The sequence below is a fragment of the Balaenoptera borealis genome (genome assembly GCF_965194805.1).
Source record: "Balaenoptera borealis genome assembly, chromosome: 2".
NCBI classification, from domain to species: Eukaryota; Metazoa; Chordata; class Mammalia; order Artiodactyla; family Balaenopteridae; genus Balaenoptera; species Balaenoptera borealis.
Genome location: NC_138867.1, coordinates 114,360,708 through 114,381,476, shown reverse-complemented (window position 1 = coordinate 114,381,476; position 20,769 = coordinate 114,360,708). Strand labels below are relative to the sequence as shown.

General features: G+C 48.3%; 1 protein-coding gene across 2 annotated transcripts in view; it reads right to left on the bottom strand.

The window, feature by feature from the left end:
* LOC309623968 (uncharacterized protein) overlaps positions 1 to 20,769 on the bottom strand; it is a 243,418-nt gene that overhangs the window by 163,247 nt on the left and 59,402 nt on the right. For both annotated transcript variants that reach the window (XR_014241724.1, XM_082381422.1), the window contains exon 2: positions 5,530 to 5,735. Coding sequence is in view for 1 of the 2 variants with exons in the window: in XM_082381422.1 (XP_082237548.1) it covers positions 5,530 to 5,735 (206 nt within the window). In the remaining variant the exon portion in view is untranslated. The remainder of the gene's footprint in view (positions 1 to 5,529; positions 5,736 to 20,769) is intronic.

Here is a 20,769-nt window from a genome sequence, read left to right as displayed (position 1 = left end):
CTCTATCTCACCCGTATCATCCTTTAGCACTCCCTTCTGGATTCCTACACCCAGCTGTATTGTCCATTCTGCATCTTCAACACACCAGTCTTGTTCAACCCCAGGGCCTTTGCACTTGCAGTTTCATCTGCCTGTAATGCTTCCCCCTGATTTTCTCACAGCTGATCCCTTGTCATGCAGATCTCAGCCAAACTGTCACCTCCATGGGGAAGCTGTCCCTGACCACCCAGTTTAAAAGAGTTGTCCATCACATCACCCATTTTTAGTGCTTTACGGTATACTTGCCACCCCCGACAATTTCCTTGTTCATTAATATATGTGTGCTATCCATGTCTCTCACCAGAGTGGGAGCCCCAGGAGGCAGGGACCTCATCTGTCATGCTTTCTGCTGTGCCCCCAGCATCCAGCACAGCACCTGGCTCAGCCTTGATGCTCAGTCACCATGACATGAGTGACTGTGTCCTCCCATCTCTTCAGCCCTCCTCCTATCACCCACCCAACCTCCCCCAAGACCCTGGCCTTTCCCACAAGGCCCACTGTCCACATGTTGAAGGTCAGTGTCCTGATTACATCAGAGCTTAGGGGTGGGGGTGAAGGGGAGTGGGAATCACAGTGGCTGTCTTTACCCCCCTGAGCCTCAGCCACCACTCCCACCTCCCCACTGCCCAGGCTGCCCTGGGCCACGCCTGCCCTGGCCTGAGGACGAAATGCCGAGGAGGCAGCCCTGTGCTCTGGAGCACCAGCTCTGCAGGAAGACAGCCAGGGCTCAAATCCTGGCTCCCCACTTATGGCCAAGGGACCTGAGCAGGTCTCTTCACCTCTCTGAAGACAGTGAAAAGATCAGTGGTTGCCAGGGGGTGGGGGAAGGGAGGGATGAACAGGTGGAGCACAGAGGATCTTTAAGGCAGTGAAACAACTCTGTCTGATACTATAATGGTAGATACATATCATTCAACATTTATCCAAACCCATACAATGTACAGCAATAAGAGTGGACCCCGACATAAACTACAGACTCTGGGTGATCATGATGTGTCAACGTAGGTTAATCAATGATAACAAATGTGCCACTCTGGTGGGGGAGTAAATGGAAACTCTCTTTACCTCCCCCTCAATTTTGCTGTGAACCTAAAACTGCTCTATTAAAATGAAAGCTATTAAAAACTTAAAAAGTTGTAAAACCCCAGCACCAAGGCTGGTGCCCAGAGTTCCCTTCTGATATGTATCTGGCAGAATGTGACTATGCCTCTTTATGCCTTCAGTCTACCAAGTAGCTAGACACAGCCCTGATGCTGCAAATTTATTGTGCCATAGTTAAAACATTAAGCCATGCTTAACACCCACAAAGTCTGAGTTCTAATGATAGTCACACTGACAAACTTATGGTCCATTCAGCCCCTCACTGCCAGACAAAAATGTAGGGACCGAGCTCTGCAGCCTCATTACCTGGGCCACAGGGAATCGTCCAGCTCAGGCTAATCCATAGGGTATGCGCTGGTCCTCGGAGTTGCACCAAGACGTCTTGGCCTGAATGCCCTTCCCAGCAACCTACGCCATCAACACCAGCCCAACCCACTCCCATGGTGTTTCCAGGCCACAAAAGCACTTGCTCACATCACCAGCACCCCGCCCACCCCCCAGCCTCTAAGCAGCCCAGGGAGGAAAAGAGAGTGTGGACTACCGGCCCCTCTATGCACATAGGGACACTAATACCCAAAGACATGTAGAACTCGGCCCCAGGGCCACACAGAGAGTGAGGGACAAGAAATCTGGAAATCCAATAGTCTGACTCCTGTTTCCTTGTTCTTTCAACCCCTCTGTCCTGAGTGGCTTAAAAAAAAAAAAAATAGGGATGGACTTATTATCATCAATACTCCTTTTGTATCTCTATTAGTAACAACAAAAATTCAAATTCCTCATTCTTGCCTAGACTCCACAAAGTGCCATCTTTACAATTGTTTTCAATTCCATTTTATGATGTGGGCTTCGCCATAAGCCTATCAGGTTGGTACCAGCCTTCACATCTCACAGATTCTGAACCGAGGCCCAGCAAGGTTTCTGGCTGGCCCAAGGTCACATGGAGCATCAGAGGTGGGGGCCACGTCGCCTCCCACGCCAGTGCTCCGTGGTCTCCACCCACCACCTCCCACACCTAAACAAAACTCCCACTCCGGGTCCCTAGAGACCCACAGCTCCTCACCAACTACCTGCTGTTGGAGGTGTCACTCTGTCCCCCGCTCCTATGCCTCTCATCTTGTTGACCTCAGCCCACTGTCTCTGAGGTAACAGAGTCCATGTTCCTGGACAATGGAGCCTCTGGAATCCCCACCAATGTACCCAAATATACCTGCCAAACATCACCACCATCAGATCATCCTCCACCTCCGCCAAGAGCACAGCTAATGACTCCTCCCAACTAGTTGGGGCATCAGCCGCAAAACAAAGTCCTGAGAATGGGCCAGACAGTGCAAGGAAGTGGCCAATGGACAAAATGTACAGACCCCAGAGTTCTGGGCGGGCCTGGGCTCACCTCAGCGTTATCTATCCGTCTATCACCTATCCACAGCAGCCAGCACCTCAACCTGTTCATTTCCGCAGAGGCCAGTCTAGCTCGGAAGCCTCACCAAGCCCAAGCTTTACCCCAGGCACTTTAGCCTGGGCAGCACAGGCAGATAACCCCCATTTCCAGGTATGCCTGTGGTCACTGATCAAGGGCAAGCCCTTGGGAAACCTTCTTCCATCTCTGAGATGTCCAGCAGACAAGCCTAACCCATGTGGGAAATGCACAGACAATGGTACATGGTGCCATGGTTCAGGAAGCTGACCTGGCCGAATGGCCTTGGGCAAGGGGACTGGGGGGAACTCAACAGAGAAGGGGCTGGTTCTCAGGGAGAGACCTGAGCTGACATTGGAGGGGTGGGACAAGGCATGGAGGTAAGAGTCTACAAATATTTGGAAGGTGCAAACACCCAGGAAGGGCAGCATGACCTTGCCAAGTAACCAAATGTTTTAAGATATCAGGCAAAACTCTGACCGTAATTCACTTCTTGTCTTTAACTGAAAGCCTCGCCAAGGATGGAGGAGATGGCAAGACGTTGGATCCCCTGGCAGCACGGAGTGGACATAGAATGTTGGTCAGCCAGCACCACCCTCATAGGACTCCCGGGGATGAGGACAATACAGAGACCCACACCGATAGAATCTCCACATCATACTAGATGCTGGGCTTTTAGGGAGGGTGGGAGGAACTGTTCAGTGTGCCTCCCAGACATAGGGGACCCTCACCACAACACAATCTTCCTGGAGAGAGGCCAACCCCGACAAGCCTCCCAGAATCCCTGAGCTCCTCATACAGATGGCAAAAGCCAGGCCCAGAAAGGGTCGGGGACTTGCCCCGGTCACACCAGGCATGTGAGAGTCAGAAATATTCCTTCTCTCTCCCGATGCCTGGGGTAGCCCCCTGCCCCATCAGCAAGGCCTTTGCACTTTGTAGTTTTTCCCTGGGGCCCTGCCCAAGCTATTCAGCTTATTCCATAACAGCTGACAAGTGGCCTCCCAAGTATTTGCGACAAGTGCCCTTTGCCTCATCAATGAAGCTTTGCTGTAAAGGGTCTTCTCTTCCCTAAATATGGTCTCTCCATGGCTGACAGCACAGAGCAGAACGCACGCCCAGAGAAAGGACCGGAAAATGGGTATAAAATTACATAATAACGTCCGGTTCACACACAAAGTTCTCTCAACCATGGAGACCCACTGGGAAAAGTCGAGGCAAGATGACCAAAGGTTTGATAGGTCTTTTAAAGTTTTGTTTGGTCGAAATGTTTGCTCTTGTTTTAAAAACTTCTTTGTCGCAGATAAAATTGTTCTCTAATTTGGTCATACATTTGGATTTCATTATTTTCAGAATGTATTCCAGACATCTAAAATTAAACAGATGTCATCAACCCCGTTTAGACCTAAAGACTTGTAACCAAACGGTGACTTCAACCCCAGTGCAATACCGACTTGGAACACTGTGTTTTAGTCATTAAAAGTTTTAAAACTCTGCCCCATTTTTCTCATTTCCTATAATGAGATCTCTTCCCCCTCCTTAAAATACGCCAATTCTTCAAGGGTCAGTGGAAAGTCAAACCGGAGAGTAAAGCAAATTTAAATATGAAAAATGGAAGAGTGAAATATGAAATCCTTATCCACTGAAACCCTTACAGAGAAGCCGAACCTCGGCTTCATCACAGAGGAGGGAAAATGGTACGCGCGAGAGAGAGACGTAGTGTGAGTGCAGGAAGGGGATTTGGCTTCTAAAGCCTGAATTGTTTTATCGTTCCTTTTCTGACAGGGATTAGGTTAGTGAGAATCCTCCAAGCCTGCTCAAGGCGTCCTGGGGACAGTTAAGAAGAAAAGACAATTCTTTCTCTCCTCCGAAACTCATCTCCGAGCTCGCCCCCAAATGAATTTGTTAAACGGCGTAACCAGGTCGGAGGAAAGTGCCTGTGTGAGACGCCCAGAATTCACAAGCAGGGGTACCTGGCCGTTGGGACGTGCCTGAGCAGTGGGGGAGGGTTATCTGGATCTGGGGTTTGGAGGTCACATTTGGGGTCTGGCCTACTGGGCCACATAACGTCTTCATTACATCAATTTCTTAAGCAAAATGGAAAGAATAAAATTAGAGAAGGGGATGAGAGAGGTCCAGAGAACAGAGAGGACCTTCGCCTCTCCCGTGGTACCTCCACGCGCCCTGTTCTGAATGGGGAGGCGGGGCCCCAGCAAGCGGGCCTCCGCCCCTAAGCCCAGTCCCCGCCGCCCCCCCCCCCGCCCCCCGTCCCCCGCCCCGGCCACGATACAGAGCTGGTGTCTCAACCGGGCCTGCTGCCCTCGGGAGCCCATGCCAAACATCGCACTGCCCACTCACCGCCCCACGCCTCAATTCAGCTCAGGCCCCATTTGGCACGCCCTTCCTTCCCGGGCCACGTGCCTGCACGGGACCCAACACTGGAAAGAGCGGGGAGAGAGGGCGGGAGGGCTCTGAGCCACTCGCCTAAGCTTCCTGATGCAGCGCAGATTCCCCAGGCCCCTCCCCGCCCCACAAAATCACTCTCTGTCCTCACTGCTCTGCCTGGGCCACCTCTGGGCAACGAGATGGGAAAGGAACTCGCTTCTAAAGAGAGGATGGCACCTCCTGGGGCTCCTGGCCCCAAATACCTGTTCCAGGGAGGGTGCTCAGCCCCAGGCCTCAGGGAGGGACACGGCCATGGATCTGCTTCCACGGGGACTCGCAGAATCCTTGTTGGGGTCTGCCGTGGTCACCCCAGAGGGGAGGCAGCCAGACAAAGGAACACACACACAGAGCGCTCTGAGAGAGGACAAAGTCAAGGGCCTCCTGCGAGGCGGGCTGAAGAAAAATGTGATGCCTTTGAAACACACGAAGGACCCATTTTGGCCCTGAGTTGGACCCGTTCAGAATGTTCCAAACATAAGAAACCACCCAAAACACCATCCCAAAGCCAGCTGTAAGTTCACAGATGCACTTACCCCTCAAGTCTTGGGCAAGTCAACCTCCCTGGGCCTTGATTCTCCCTTAGGCACCTCGCGGTTGATTTGTAAGGATTTGCTCTCCACGACTGGCAAACAGCTTCGCTGGCGATGTCAGCCTGGATAGAGTAGCCCTGGCTGGCTGTCTGTGGCGCTGTGCTCAGAAGGACTGCGTTCTCGGAGTTCATTGGTGATGTCTGCCTTAACTGTGGGAGGACAGAGGGGACAGCATTTAGTTCTCTTATTTGCCAAACCAGAATCAACCCATCTTGTTTCACAGATGGGGAAACTGAGGCACGGGGAAGTAGATGAACTCATGCAAGAAGGTCATGCACGAGAATAGAAGATCAAGCATTAAAACATCTTCACACTGGAAAACTAGGATTTGCCAACTGGTCTATTTCAATCCTCAGAGTTCCCTGCATTTGAATAAAGTTAGACTTTTCAAAGCACCTCTAACCCATTTTCTTAGAGTGAGCACAACACACGTAAGCAATGAATCAGGCAGGGGGAGACTGAGGTCAAACAGATGTAGGGACGCTGCAGCTTACACAGACAGCCAGTGACAAACCAGGACAAAACCCAGGCCAACCTGCCTGTCAGGTTGGCATTTTTTACCCACCAATGCTGAGACACTGGAGCTGCCAGAGGGTGTTATGCATCTGAGATGGGAGACCGGGGCGGATGCAGAAAGAGAATTAGCTCTTCAACTCACTGGGGAGTTTGTACACAGTAACAATTTATTTGTGGGAACCACTGAATACCTTTGACATCACTTCTGAGACTTGGAGGTAGAGTCAGCTAACTGAGAAGACACCGTTACCACCAGGGTCCTTGGACCCTACTCCAACAAAGACCTTTTGGCCAGCTAACGCCACTCATTTCTGTAGTAGGTAGCTAACAAAGCTCTCAGTACATACAGCAAACTGCAGTCATGAAAGGGACCAGTTAGCTGGTAATTATTTGCTTTTCCAAAGGATTGGTTTTTTTCCACCCCAGGGTTCTTATAAACAGCAAGAGCCCTTCTACTAGCATTTGGGTATAATCCCATCCACAAAGACTCTGAGTACACCAGCCATTCAGAAGCACAAAGCTCCTCATAGGTCAGGACTTGACAACAATCCTGTGTAAAGCACCTGATGAACAGCTCCTGTCTGGTCTAAACACCAAACCTGTCCACAAAAATGATCTGGGTAGTAAAGGGAGCACGACCACGGAAAGGATGCCAAGGAAAGTAGGCCTGGGCTCTAAGACAATCCCGAAACGGCAGGCTGGGAACGCGCTGGCCCTTGTTGAACCTCAGAGATAAACACTCATCCCACAGGGGTGGATGGAGTCCCTACCGAGAGCCAGGCATGGTGCTAGGCACAGGATGAAACAGGGAACTAAACCAACAAGAATCCTGCTCTCCTGGAGCTTATAATGTGGTGGCATGTCAAGACAGATGCCAAATAGCCATGCTCATGAATGCCTAACTGTAAACTCAGCTAGGGGACTCTATAGGAAAGGAACTCTGGTCTAGGAGAGCTTTTAATAAAGGCACCTGAGCTGGCCTGAGGGTCGGGGAAGGCTTTGCTGGAAGTAACTGTTAAGTTGACATCTAAGGGATAAGTGACAGTTAACCAGGCAAACATGGGTAGGGCAGAAAGTGGTCCGGGAAGAGGCAAGAACGTGTGTCAGGGCCCTGGGGTAGGAGGGAACATGGTATGTTTGAGGAACTGGGAGAGGCGGCCAAAGTAGATGAGGAGCAGAGAGCAAGGGGCAGCACGACAACAGACAAGGGCACCCAAAGGAATTTGGTCTTTATACAAAGGACAATGGGACACCACTGGAGGGCTTCAGCAGGTGAGTGCAAGGGTGTTTTGCAGAGATGGCTCTGGGTGCTGAGTGGAGAAAGGACTCAGGAGGGCCAGGTAAGAGTGGGAGGGCAGCTAGGGTGCTGCTGCCGCTGTCCAGGTGAAAGACAAAGGCAGATGGACCAGAGTAGCAGCAGCGAGGGTGGACAGAAAAAGAGAGATTCAAGAGCTACAGGACATAAAGCTACCAAGACGTAGGGCTGGATCCCCCCGGGGGGCTAGAGAGGGGACCTGTCAGGGATGCCTCCTAGGTGTCCAGCTGTGTGAGTGGATGGACAGACACATCCCCTGAGATGAGGGAGCCTGGAGGAGTGGGTGTGCTGCGGTAGAAGGGTCAGAGTGAGTCTTATATTCCTTTGAGACAGCCACGTGGAAATACGGTGCATGCAGGAGAACACACGAGTCCCAAGGGAGGACATGGGCATGTACAGCAATGTGGTTCCTTTCCAAGGGCTGTCCAGGGACAAGTCCCAGGATATTACAGCTCTCTCTCCACGGCCCCTCTCACTTCCTCCTCCTGAACCTTCCTACAAGGGGATTTCATACGGAGATTGCAAGATAGAGCTGCTTGCCACGGAAGTCAGACACCTTCTTACATAAGCAAAATTTCAGTCTTTTTTCCCTAAGGGAACAGCAAGAAAAAAAGAAGCTTCAAATCTGGCCGTGGGGATTAAGTGTAGACACTCAGGAGGACTTCCTGGCTCTGAGGGCGCGACACTAGAATGCAGTAGTAAGCAGGAGTCTGGGCTCTCCTTCCCCTGAGCTCTCTGAGATGGGGGTGGATTGCAGTCTCTTGAGGATGCCTGGAATACAGTCCTGCCAAGATGCAGGGGATTGGACCTGAGGAAGCACCGTAGTTCCCTGGGACCAAGTGATTAAGTGCTAGTCACATGAACCCTGTTCACCTGGTAACGATCACTCCATTCATCAAGCATTCCCCACGTGCAGAAACGGTGCCCAGGGGCTTTACCCTTATTCCTTCATTTGATCCTCACAACAATGCCCCTTGGTGAGCAGGACCCCATGTGAAAGATGCAGACACTGAGGCTCAGAGAGGTTAGGTAACCCACCTGAAACCACACAGGAAATAAGGTACACTGCTGGGATTGGCACCCTTGACCATCACCGAAGCCCATACTTCTCCCTTCTCCTCAACCCCATCCCCGCTTTTATAAAAGCGCTCTTAGAAACATTACTAACATGGACTATGGACAGGGTAGAAACGATCTGTAACAGCATTTCAATAAAAACTGCATTATAAATATAACAAAAGTTATAACACATATATTATACTACTGGACCCACAGAAGGAAAATTTGCTGTTCTTGAGCAGAAAAAAAAAAACAGGGAGAAAAATCTGTAAGAAACAGAACCATGTAGAAAGAGACAAAAGATAAAGCTCTCTGCATATTTTAAAGGTATTTAATACATTTTGACAAAGGGCCTTTCAGAAACACTCTGGCCACGTGCACCAGCATTATACAAGGGTTCCTACTTCCCCAACCTCATAAGAAAGAAGTTTCTACTGATTTGTAAGAATTTGTATGTTATATCTGTATGATATATGATCATATATCGATCATATGATACAAATGTATTTCCTTGTTTGTGCTTTGTCTTTATGACGCTTTAGATTGCTTTCTAGAAATTCAACTTTAGTAACATAGTTGACAAAGTTGCTTAAGCCTATAATTTAAAGCAAAAATCAAAGGATCCGTCACCTGGCAAGACATGTCTTTGCAGGATTTTAATTCTGTTCTCCGTGGTTGACAAGCCACCGTGTGTGATGAGTGACAGGAGAGGAACACTCCAAAGGGAAGCCAGGTCTGTCCCACCCCTGGGGCTCAGTCAGAACGGTCACCCTCCCAGTGCACCAGCGTTCACTGGCCTCTGCCTCGGCCAGCACCTGCTGTCCTGCCTCTGGGGCCCTAGAGCCACCTGGCGCTGCTGGACTTTTGCTTGGGAGTCCCCATAGCCTCAGGTGGTAGCACAGCACCCAAACCAGAGGGTCGCACAGGAACCTAGCTGCACCCTTCCGGGGACCACACTCCCTCAATAGGCCTCCCCATGCTCACTCCAGGCCTTTCCCTGACCCGGTTCCCTGTCATGAAGATACACACACACATGCACAGCACATGTCTCCAAAACAGCAGCTGATCCGAATGGGACCATGTGACTCACTCTGCTCACAGGCCTGACAATGCAGAGCAGGGAAACTGAGCCCCCCGCTTGCCCTCCACCCCCAAGTGGAAAGAGTGGGAGCCAACGGCATGGCACACCTGCAAAACACACTTTTCTTTCCCATCACCCTATATTGTGGGCAAGGGGCACTAGGGAAAAGCTGAGACGCACATGCCCCCCTGTCCCCAAATGGCTGCAGACGGGCCAGCCCTTCCACAGCACCCCCACACTTCCCTTTGTGTCACCCCAAGACAGCAGGTAGTTGCTGCAGAGGGACAAGACCCTCTAGGGAAGGAGCAGTGCCCTGGGGTGAGTCCCTCCCCACTGCCCCCCCGCAAGCTTTGCTGAAGCAGCTGCTCCTGCTGGGACTTCAGAGCTTACAGTCGGAGAAGCTCTGTGGGTGATGGGTTCCAGTGCCCCAGAAAGAAGCTTCCCCAGGTCGGGGCTGGGGGACTCTGGTCACTAGTCTTCTTGGCTGAACCAAGGGCCGTTCTCTCTCAGAAACGGGGCCTTTGAAGCCCCCTTTTGACCCTGCAACCGTCTCCCTCCCCCTTCCCCATGCTGCCCAGCTATGCAAACACAGACATGTTTGGGGGGAGAATGGTGCTCATATTTAATAACCCTCAAATCTGGCTCCACATGTGGCTATTGTTAGGTAGATTTAAATAGCAATTACAGAGGTACCTCCTTCCTCCTCAGCAACAATCTAGGCCCTTAATCCAGCTAAGACCCAGAGAGTTTAGGGTTGAGCTCACCGAGATGAAGGTACCAGCTTAAGCAGTGCCTGCTCCAGGCTGGGGAAGCTGCAACAGGACAACGGCTCTCCCCAGATTCATTCCTTCTTGCCAGCAAAAAAAAAAAGGAAGGTCGGGGGCAAAGAAGGGACTGCCTGGTTGAAGTCTCCATGATAATTCAGCTTCCAGAGGATTCACATGGAAAGTCTGCAGAAATGTTTGAGCTGAGAATTCAAAAAGAAAGGCAACATGGCCCCAGGGCAGCTGAAGCTCAGGCTGAGATGGGCCGTGAGGTCTCCCTCCTTCTAGAACCCTGTAGCCCCTGGTTCCCTTATCTCAACAGAGACAACCCAAATGCCTCAGCTTGGTATTCAAGGCTGCCCACTGTCTGACCAGAGTAGAAAAAAGTTTCCATAGGGGAAACATCACTGGGGAGATAGGAGGGGATGTGTTGGAAGAACCAGATGAGGAGCCTTGAGTGTGCCATTTGCATTTCCACCCCCTGAACCTTTGCTCCTGCCAGGTCGCCTGCCAGGAATCCCTCCCCTCCTATAAAGTCCAGCTTTAAGATCCCCACTGCTTCCCTGGACTCAGTCTTCCGTGTTCGCGCCCGTGCTGTCTGCACAGGCTTGAGGGGCTCACAGTGCAGACAGTTTATCCTCTGGGGACGGTATCCCCTACCCCAGTTGGGTAAGAGGCCCAGAAAGACAGAGGCTGTGACTTCCCTCTGCTGGCCTGGGCTGGCTCCATCAGTCCAATCCCCGCCCTCTGAAAACGAAGCCCTTTCTCCCTGTCCCAGTGTCAGGGGAGGGAGTAAGCTCCCCACCCCCGGAAGCCCTCCCACGGGGCTGGGAACCCCTTGCTGGGGAAGGTGAGGGACACCAGGTGATTCCCCAGTCCCTGTTGGCCCTGGAGGCCTATGACTGTCTGGTGAATCAACACGTCTCCAGCTACTCATCCTTTCAAGTTTGGATTTTCTCATCCAAGTTTTCTGAGTATAATTTGGTTCTGCTGTATCACAAAACAATAATGAAAACCATTTGGTGTCAACTATCATCTTGGATAAAGACCCATTTGTGTCTAAAGGGGTAAAGGGACTGCAGCCAGCATTTACTGAGGGCCTCATCCCTGACAGGCAGGCACCTTGCTGGGACTCACACACTCCTTCCTGCAGAGTCTAAGAACAATGGCTTTGCGTAGCCCAGACCTGGATGTGAATCCCAGCTTCTCCACCCAATGGCTGTGTGACCCTGGGCAAGTTATTTCATTCTCTAATCCTTAATTTCGTCATCAGCAAAGTCACAATAACAATAATACCAAGTTGAGGGGATTGTCATGATGACTGAATTAAATGAACTCATGCAGTCATTCTCAAAGTGTGGTCCTGGGACCAGCAGCCTGGAACTGGTTAGAAATGCAGATTCTCGGGTCCACCTTAGTCCTCCTGGATGGGATCCTCTGGAGGTGGGACTCAGCAACCTGCTTGCACAAACCCTCCGGTGATTGTGATGCACTCAAGGTAGAGCGTCACTGAGCTATGGGTGGAAGGTGCTTAATGACAAGCACCTGGCAAGCAAGCTGTAGTCACCACTGCAGGAATCGCCATCTGACTCCCTCCCCTCTCCCCTGCTGGACCCGAGGCTCAGGGAAGTTAAGTCAATTCTCCAAAATCAAACAGCTAGAACCTGCGCAACATGACTCTGGAGGCCACAGCCTTCCCAGCACACACTAGTGTCTTCCATTTAAAGCCTGAATCCTAAAGCAAAATAAGTCCTGCCCGTGTTTTCCATGGTGGTAAGCAGAGGCTAGTATGGGTAACAGCTATAAACACTTTATGTAAACCTGCAAGGAAAGCAAAGAGCCTAAGAATAGGAAGGACCCTTCCAAAAACATGAGGGTGCGGAGCCTCTGTGGCCAGAGGTGACTCCATTTATCCTCAGGAATAAAGGAGCTGGGATACACAAGCCGAGGGTTCTCCAGGACACAGCTGCTGGATGCACTCAGGAACACCCGAGCGCCTTCACGGCACTAGCAGTAGATATCTGAGCTGTGCAAGTCAAGGCACCTATCTCTTTAAGTACTTTGCAAACATTAAATGGAAAGTACAATTATCAGCTAGTCAAGAAACTTTACTTTCTCCCCAGGATTCAGTTTCTCCGCCTGCAAAGAGGGTGGGCAACAAGTGCTGTTTCCCCTTTACATCTGCAACGCGGGCTGCAACCTCTGTGCTTTCTGTGCCTTAGATCAGACCTCCTCCTCCTCCCAAGGACCAGGCCTCCTCAGCTCACACCCCACAGAGTCTGGGTGTGGCATGCACCTACTGTGAGGAGGGCACTGGACACATCCGCAGCGAGAGACCAAACGAGCCTGAGCCCCAAGCTGCAGGTGGAAAGTGGAAGGCTGGTTTCTGGGAAACCGTTTTGCAGAGAACTCACTGAAGCCACTACCCCTGTGGCTGCCCTGTTTCCCATCTCACCATGTCACCCCAAATTAAAGACCCATGTGGGGTCCTCTTTGCTTCCAGGAGACGGTCCAAACTAAATTTCACCTGCCCCAGCACTCAGCACAAGGCCTGGCAAGCACTAGGCTCCCAATAAATGTAACAATTGTACCAAAAGCACCTAAAGCAACATTCTCAGTCTACCGCATCCCCTGCCCCCATTAAACCTCCCTGCCTCAGCAGAGCCCGCTAAGCTCCTCTGCTGTCCAGACTGTCACAGGGCCTGTGATGCCACCCTGAGTTGTTCTTAGCTCACCTTCAACTCTCTACACTCCAGACACCTTGGTGTCTTTTAATTCCACAAGGAAACCAAGCTCTGCCCGACCTCAAGCCCTTTGCATATGTTAGTCTCTCTTCTGGAGTGCTCTCCCCCCTATTCTTCACTTGGCAGATTCCCTCTCAGTCTTTAGGCCTCAGCTTAAAAGTCACCTCTTCAGAAAAGCCACTCCATCTAGACTAGGTCTCTCCTGTTACCCTACCTACCCTTTGTTTCTTTAATAGCACTCTTCACAACAGGCTGTTATTTTTTAGTCTCTTGTGTTTTGTCCGACTATGCTCCCCCTCCAATGAAATGTCAGTTCCAGTAAGTCGGGACCACCTCTTGCTCACCCCTGTCTTCCCAGTGCCTGGCACACTGTAGATGCAAAATAAATATTTTTAGAATGGGTAGGTGAATGAATGAGTTCCCAGAGAGAAAGACAAAAAAGCAATACTAATGATCTAAAATGAATGAGGAGAGAGACAGCATCCTTGGTTGCAGGAGGTGAGGGGTACAGGCAGGGCAGGCACCTGCCTCCTTCACACAGCCCGGCTGGGGGCAGACAAGACTGCCACGGTGGGTTCTGGGCCTGCAGCAGGTGGACAGAGAGTGGCACTGGAGAGCTCGCCATAGACTGATGGTGACATTCTGCCCTGTTACCAGCTAGCCCCACACCAGGGCACCTCAAACAGCCACTGGGCCATGACCGCTATGTGCAGGCTGGGGGCTGGGCCCAACGGGAGGAGACTTTTCCCTTTCCAGCCTACCTATTCTCAAGGTCTGTTGTGAGTCAAGGCTGGTGGCAGGAGATGGGGAGGGACAACCAGAAGATGGAAACAGCCATCAGCACTGCGTTGGCTCCACCAAATAGGTCCCCAACAGGAGACTGGTCTCATTGTGTGTCCCCCGTTGGAAAAAAACTCAGCTCCTGGGTGGGGTGGGGGACACCTAGAGAGAACATGAGACCCTGTGCCCAGCCCCCGGGATAGACCCCAGTCAGTGTTTCCAGTTTGTGAGTTTCTCGAAGCCGATGTGTGCCAGACCGGGCTGGGTGATCATCCTAACGTTTGCCTTTCATGGGCGTCTGAGCTTCTCCTTCCCAGCCTTATATTTGAAACAAGCCATGATGGATGTTCACGCTGATAGGAAGACTAACAGCTGGCCGCCATTTATTTATGCAAAGAAGCCGGTGCCGGGAAAGACTTCTGCATACCACACTGCCAACTAAAGACGATTCTGCTACCCGACACAGGTCTGCTGCCAGTGGCTTCCCACCAAACCAGAGCCATTGCTTCCCCATGGGCTTCTCCTGGACGGACGGGATGAGGATGAGGAGGGGTCTCTTCCTGTTCCTGTCCTCACTCACTCTGTGGCCTTAGGCCAGAGTATTTACACAGCGGCTTTGACTGCTCACAGCCAGTAAGGTCTGTTAGTTGGATGTAAATAGCTCTCAGCTCTTCAAAGGCCAAGGCAAGCCATTCTGTGAGGTCTGAGTCAGCCCTGCCAGGGTCTCGCATTTCAAGCCTTATTCATCTTCCTGATAACTTCCATAAAGGGCCAACGTAGCTTTTTGCTATGCCGAGCCTGCCAACAGCACCCCAAGTGGGACTGTCACAAGAAATTGGCATTCGCTGAGCTCCTACTACATACACAGCTCTGTCCCAGTTACTCTGGGAGGGAAAAAAGAGCAGAAAACACATTCACTATTTTTTTAGGGAGTCAGGCACACATGGACCGGAAATATTGTGGGTCAAATCACACAGAAACCCTAAGAAACGCACGACAGAGTTCAGGGATGACAGGGTGAAACAGGAGGGAATAGAGCCCAGTGGCCAAGGACATGGCCCTGCTGTCAGAGAGACTGGACCGGGGTGTGGATTCTAACTCTGCCTCTTTCCACCTGCACGACCTGGGGCAAGTGTCTTAAACTTTTTGAGCCTATGTTTCCTCTTCTGTAAAATGTAAGTAAGACTAGTGATCATAGGGTTCTTGTGAGGACTAAATGAAATAGTATATGGAAAGCACTTAGCATGGTGCCTGGCAGAGAGTAAGTACTCAAGGAGCATCAGCTGTGGTTTATTGTGAGAGAAGCTTTCTGCAGAAGGCAAGTTTTGAGGCTTTGGTAGAAGTATGAGACGGAGACCCATTCCCTAGCTTGCCATCCTGCCCTTGTCGGGTGGTGACACTGGCTCATGCTGCCTCTCTGATCTGAAGTCAGAGGAAGAGGGAAGCATCAGCTACTGGTCCTCCAACCATGGAAAGAAAACTCCAATACCAAGAGACACTCAGTCTTCCAGGAAAAAGAAGTACAAATCCCACGGCAACTTAGCCCCTTAGAAATAAACAACCACAAAGCACAATGTGAGACAATTCTTGGTCTGGGGTAGACTGAGCCATGGCTGTGGGTCAGGACACAGGCGTGATGTGTGCAGGGAAACAGCACACCTCTTGGCAACACTCCCATTGTCTTGACTGCAGAGAGGAGCTTGGAGGAGGGGGGCACAAGCCCTGTCCCCTGACACGGAACTGTCACCGGCTTCCACTTCAAGCTCTTTCCCACCCTTTGTCTCCGAACACCTTTACAACTACCATGGTGGGGGGAGGGGGTGGCAAGTGGAGCAGGTATAAGTATCATCTGCAGTTTATAGAGGTAAAACTGAGAATCAGAGAGGTTAAGCAACTTGCTCAAGGTCACATAGCAAGGCTGTGGCAAACCTGGAACTCAAACCCGTCTTCCAATGCCTGATCCAGTCCTCCTGACTCTCCTTACCTGACTTTCTCCCCAGCAGTCCCAGCTGCCAAAAATCAGAACTGTTTGGACAGTTCAAGTATATACCACAACACAAAAAACCTTCAACCAACCCTGAGACTCCATGGGAACAAACAACATATTATATATGGCCACTTCCCAGATGTTCCCAGGATGGCAAGAGAGTCTCCAGGGTTAAGACAAGTTCTCAAGAAGGAAGCAACTTAAACTGTTGTCAAGGGGTAAGGGCAAGACACTATATTGTGTCCACATTGTGGAATACTATCAGCCACAGAGAAGAATGAGGTTGACCTTGAAGTACTGGCATGGAAAGAACACCTGGACAGGACATGACCCCAAGGATATTAAAAAACAATGAAAACAAAACCACTGGATTCATAAACATATATGCAAATTCACCAAAAAACATCTGGCAAGACCCACACTCAATGAGATATCTTCCATGTGCCCCTGCGGATCCCCTCTCCACTGTGCTCCAGCCTGCTCCGTGTCCTGGGAGACTGACCTGAATGAATGCCATCAGTGGGTGGCCTTGCCTTCCAGCCAATGCTGAGCACCAGCACGAGATCAAAGGAATGGAGGAGAATGAGACTGGAGTATTTATTCTCCCAGTTTCCATCTATGGAGTCTCCAAAACTGGCCACAGCCCTCAACCAAAGGTCCCGGCTCCTTTCAAGGTGCCCCACTCTCTTCTCCCCGGGTTTGGTTTCTTGGGCCTAAAGGTGAGAAAGACTTCCCTGGGGTGCTGCATGATGCTTTGTGGCTTCCCCTCACGTGACTTTATGTATTGCCTCTCTATTAAAAAACTCCTCAAATTATCCTAGTTAGAATGTGCCATCTGTTTCCTCCTAAGACAAAACCCAAACTGGTAACAGTGGTTAACTGCAGTGGGGAATGGGGGAAAAGAGGGATGAACACCAGTATCTGAAGCTTAGAGATCTATAGTGACTTTAGCCTTTTCAGTAATGATGTGCTGCGTGTTTGCTTTTTATAGTAAAAATTCTAAGCATATACAAAAATGGAGAGAACACCACCACAAGGTCCCAGGTATCCACTGCCCAGCCTCAATGACCATCAGCCCATGACCAATCTTGTTTTAACTATGGCCCCCCAGCCACTCCCCACCCCATATTGTTTTAAAGCAAATCCAAGATATCGCATCACCAGTAATGTTTTAACTTTGTAAGAAAATTATATTTCTATATTGCCTGAGTAACTAAAAATTGATTAAAAACAAAGGAATTCTCAAAGCTATAACTTCTGTGGGTGAGAAGACTCTGTCCTTGCTTTGAGTTTGTGACCCTATCATGGTTTTTTCCCTGCCATGTGTCCTAGAACCATGGCTCAGAGGCTGGCCCCTTCAGTGGGCTGGGGGCCCAACTAGCTCTGGATGTCCTTGCCAACCTGTTCTAAATGTGGAGGATCCCATTATTAATACAAAACCACAGGAATACCTCCCATCTGAGCATCAGTTTTTAGGTTGTTTGGCCTAGTTTTTTGTTTCTATTCCTGTTTTAACTTTTTATTGAAGTACAGCTTTATGTTCACGAGCTCCATTCCATATTGTTGCAAATAGTAGTAGGTTTCTCATTTTCATTGCAATATATAGTATTCTACTGTGTGAATTTATACCATAATTCATTTATCCATCCTAATCTTGATGGGAATGTGGTCATTTCCAGTTTGTAGCTGTTACAAATGGTGTTGTTATAGACATCCCAATACCTGTCTTTCAATGTTCGTATGCTTGCATTTCTGTTGGGTATACACCTACTAAGGAAAGACTGGGTCATAAGAAGGCATATGTTTAACCTTGATAGACACAGTTATGCAAGGTATATATGATTTCTGGTATTCAATATCCTTGCCAACAATTGGGTATTTTCTGGGTTGGTTTGTTTGTTCCACTTCAGTCATTCTGGTATATGTGGTGTTATCTCACTGTGGTTTTAATTTGTATTTATTTGATGACTAATGAAGCTGAACACTACTTCATGTGCTTTTGGGCCATTTGGATATCCTCTTTTATGAAGTATTTTTTCAGGTCTTTTGTACATTTTCCTAGTGAGCTATCTTCTTTTTCTTATCAATTTGCAAAAGTTATTTATATATTCTGGATGCAAGTCATCTGTCAGATGTAGGTTTTGCAAATGTCTTCTTCCATTCTATAGACTGCCTTTTCACTTTCCTAATGGTGTCTTTTGATGAACAGAAGTTTGTATGTTTAATGTCGTCTAATTTATCAATTTATCTTCTTGTATGGTTAGCAGTTTTGTGTCTTGTTCAAGAAATACTTGCCTTGCACTGCTCTCAGTTTTTACAAAGATTCTTTTAGGAGAAAAAAAAAACAAAACACCTACTGAAAATTGAGTAAGGAAAGCCCTAAGAGACTAGTGGAGACAGCAAAACAGCAGCTCCAAGAAGCAAAAGGTGTGCAGTTGCCTCATTAGAAAAACAATACTCGGGCTTCCCTGGTGGCGCAGTAGTTGAGAATCTGCCTGCTAATGCAGGGGCCACGGGTTGGAGCCCTGGTCTGGGAAGATCCCACATGCCGCGGGGCAACAGGGCCCATGAGCCACAATTACTGAGCCTGCGCGTCTGGAGCCTGTGCTCCGCAACAAGAGAGGCCACGATACTGAGAGGCCCGCGCACCGCAATGAAGAGTGGCCCCCGCTTGCCACAACTAGAGAAAGCCCTCGCACAGAAACGAAGACCCCACACAGCCATAAATTTTAAAAAAACTACCATTAAAAAAAAAAATTTAAAAAAAGAAAGAATTCTCTTGTTAGCAGCCACTTGTCAGAACCAAGGCTCTTCTCACCTGTAAAGACTTACCTTGGACTGAACTCATCTCCATCAAGAGAAAAATGTAGAGCTTAAGAGTATATCTTTTGATGCTTAAAAAAAATTACTGGATACTTAGCAATATGCCAATGACCAGCAAAGAAAATGAGAGCAGGGGTTCTTGAACCATAAGGAATAGTAGAAAAATGCCAGCATTAAAATTGAAATGGCTTTCAGAGAATAAGTGTTTTTAGGAAGAGCAATTATATTTCTATAGGGACCCCCTCTCCTACAAGAGGTTCATGTCCTATGCTGTATGAAAAGATTTCTAAAAACTTCCACTATGGGGCATTTCTCCCACTGAAAATAATAAATGAAAACATGATTAAAACAGTTAGTGGTCTTATTGTCACCAAATATGTTAATCCAAGTAATTTTTAAAGTATTTGTTGAAATGACAAAAGTTCCTTTAAAACCAGTATTTTCACTGTTTATTCAGCAATAAGTATGGAAGGTAATTATGGCCTCCTAAATCCAAACCTCTCCTCACATCTAAAACCAAAAACAAGAAACACACAAACAAAAGCTAAGATTGACAAGGAAAAAAAAAAACCAACAAGAAAAAATATCTACACATGACCCACGCCTTCAATGTTACAAGGTACTAGATAATACTATGAACCTCAAATTACAGTTAAGTAGAGAAATAAGCACCAAATTCCAACAGAGCACCTACTACTGCTGCAAGTTTGTGAGTATAGACAGCTAAAAAGGGGAGTCTTAAGAAATTCCATGAGGAAAAAGGAGAGGCAAGTGAAGGACATAGACAAATCATAGACAGAATCATCCCAGAAAGGAAAAGTCCAACACTAAAGTCTATTATACCTCAATAAAGCTGAAAAAAAAAACACCCCACTAAATGCAGAACAATGAACACAAGTCTGAAACTTAGTAGTTCACAATACTGGCTACAGGAAAGGTACTTGAAAGTGAGTAGGGTTAGAGGTGGCAATGATAGAGAATTATGGCTTCTAGAAGAAGAAGGAAATAAATAAAGAAGAGGTGCTGCCCCTTAGAGGTGTGACAGTAAAAGAAAAAAAAAGGGGGGAGGGGGAAACTAAGACTCTTGCAGAAAAAAAGAGAGAGAGCAAGCAACCAACCATTCCTCCTCCCCCCACCCCAGCACTATCAATTCAATAAATTGCACTTCACTATACTGACAGAAGAGGGCACTCTTGAAACAGGAACTCTCTCTTTAAAAATGCCTAGAAGTGGGAGGGGAAAAAATCAGACTAATGTCATACTTAGCTACTATAAGAAGAAAGGATAAAATATGAATAAAAACATTTTAGCTAAAGAAAATTTTCCCCCTCCAAAAAAATCAACCATGAAGCAGAAGAAAACTATAAAGTAACATTTCAAGCTGAATTAAATATTATCAATTTGAAGATTAAAAAAAAACTAGATTCACATATAAAAACTAAGAATACAAGAGGATCCCCCAAATCAGGAAGAAATGCAGTGAAAGTTGATCAAATTCAGGAAAAAAAATTGAAGAAAAAGTCAAAACTATCTCAGAAATAAAGAATAAATTACAAGGTACCCACAAGAGAATACGTCCAAATAAAAAGTTAATAAGGGACAATGAAGAAAGGTAGTAAAACAAAAAATAGAATGGAAATGAGTTTAAAAAGAAGTAAAAAAGATCAAAGAGAAAGTAGTTGAAATGGAAGGCAGGCGAAGAAGGTCCAACATATGTATGATTGGAGTCCATGAAAAAGAAAAACATAACAATGGAACAGAAATAGTATTTTGAAATATAATCCAAGAAAACTTTCCAGAAATAAGATCTTAAGTCAACATATTGAAGAGGCCCCTGTGTGCTTGGAAAACTGATCTCGAATGATCAACTCTGAGATGTTTCCTAGTAAAACTATTAGATTTTAATGACAAAGAAAAAGTCCTCAGGAACCTCTATGCAAAAGCATCAAATTCTTATGCAGGTGAGAAATTTAGACTGGCATAAGACTTCCGGAGAGCAACATAAACAACAGGGCCAGAGTGAAGCAGCATTTTCAACACACAAGGAAAGAGAGTACAAGCCAAGGATTTTATATCTAGCCTTCATCCAACCAAGCTTTACCCAACCAAACGAT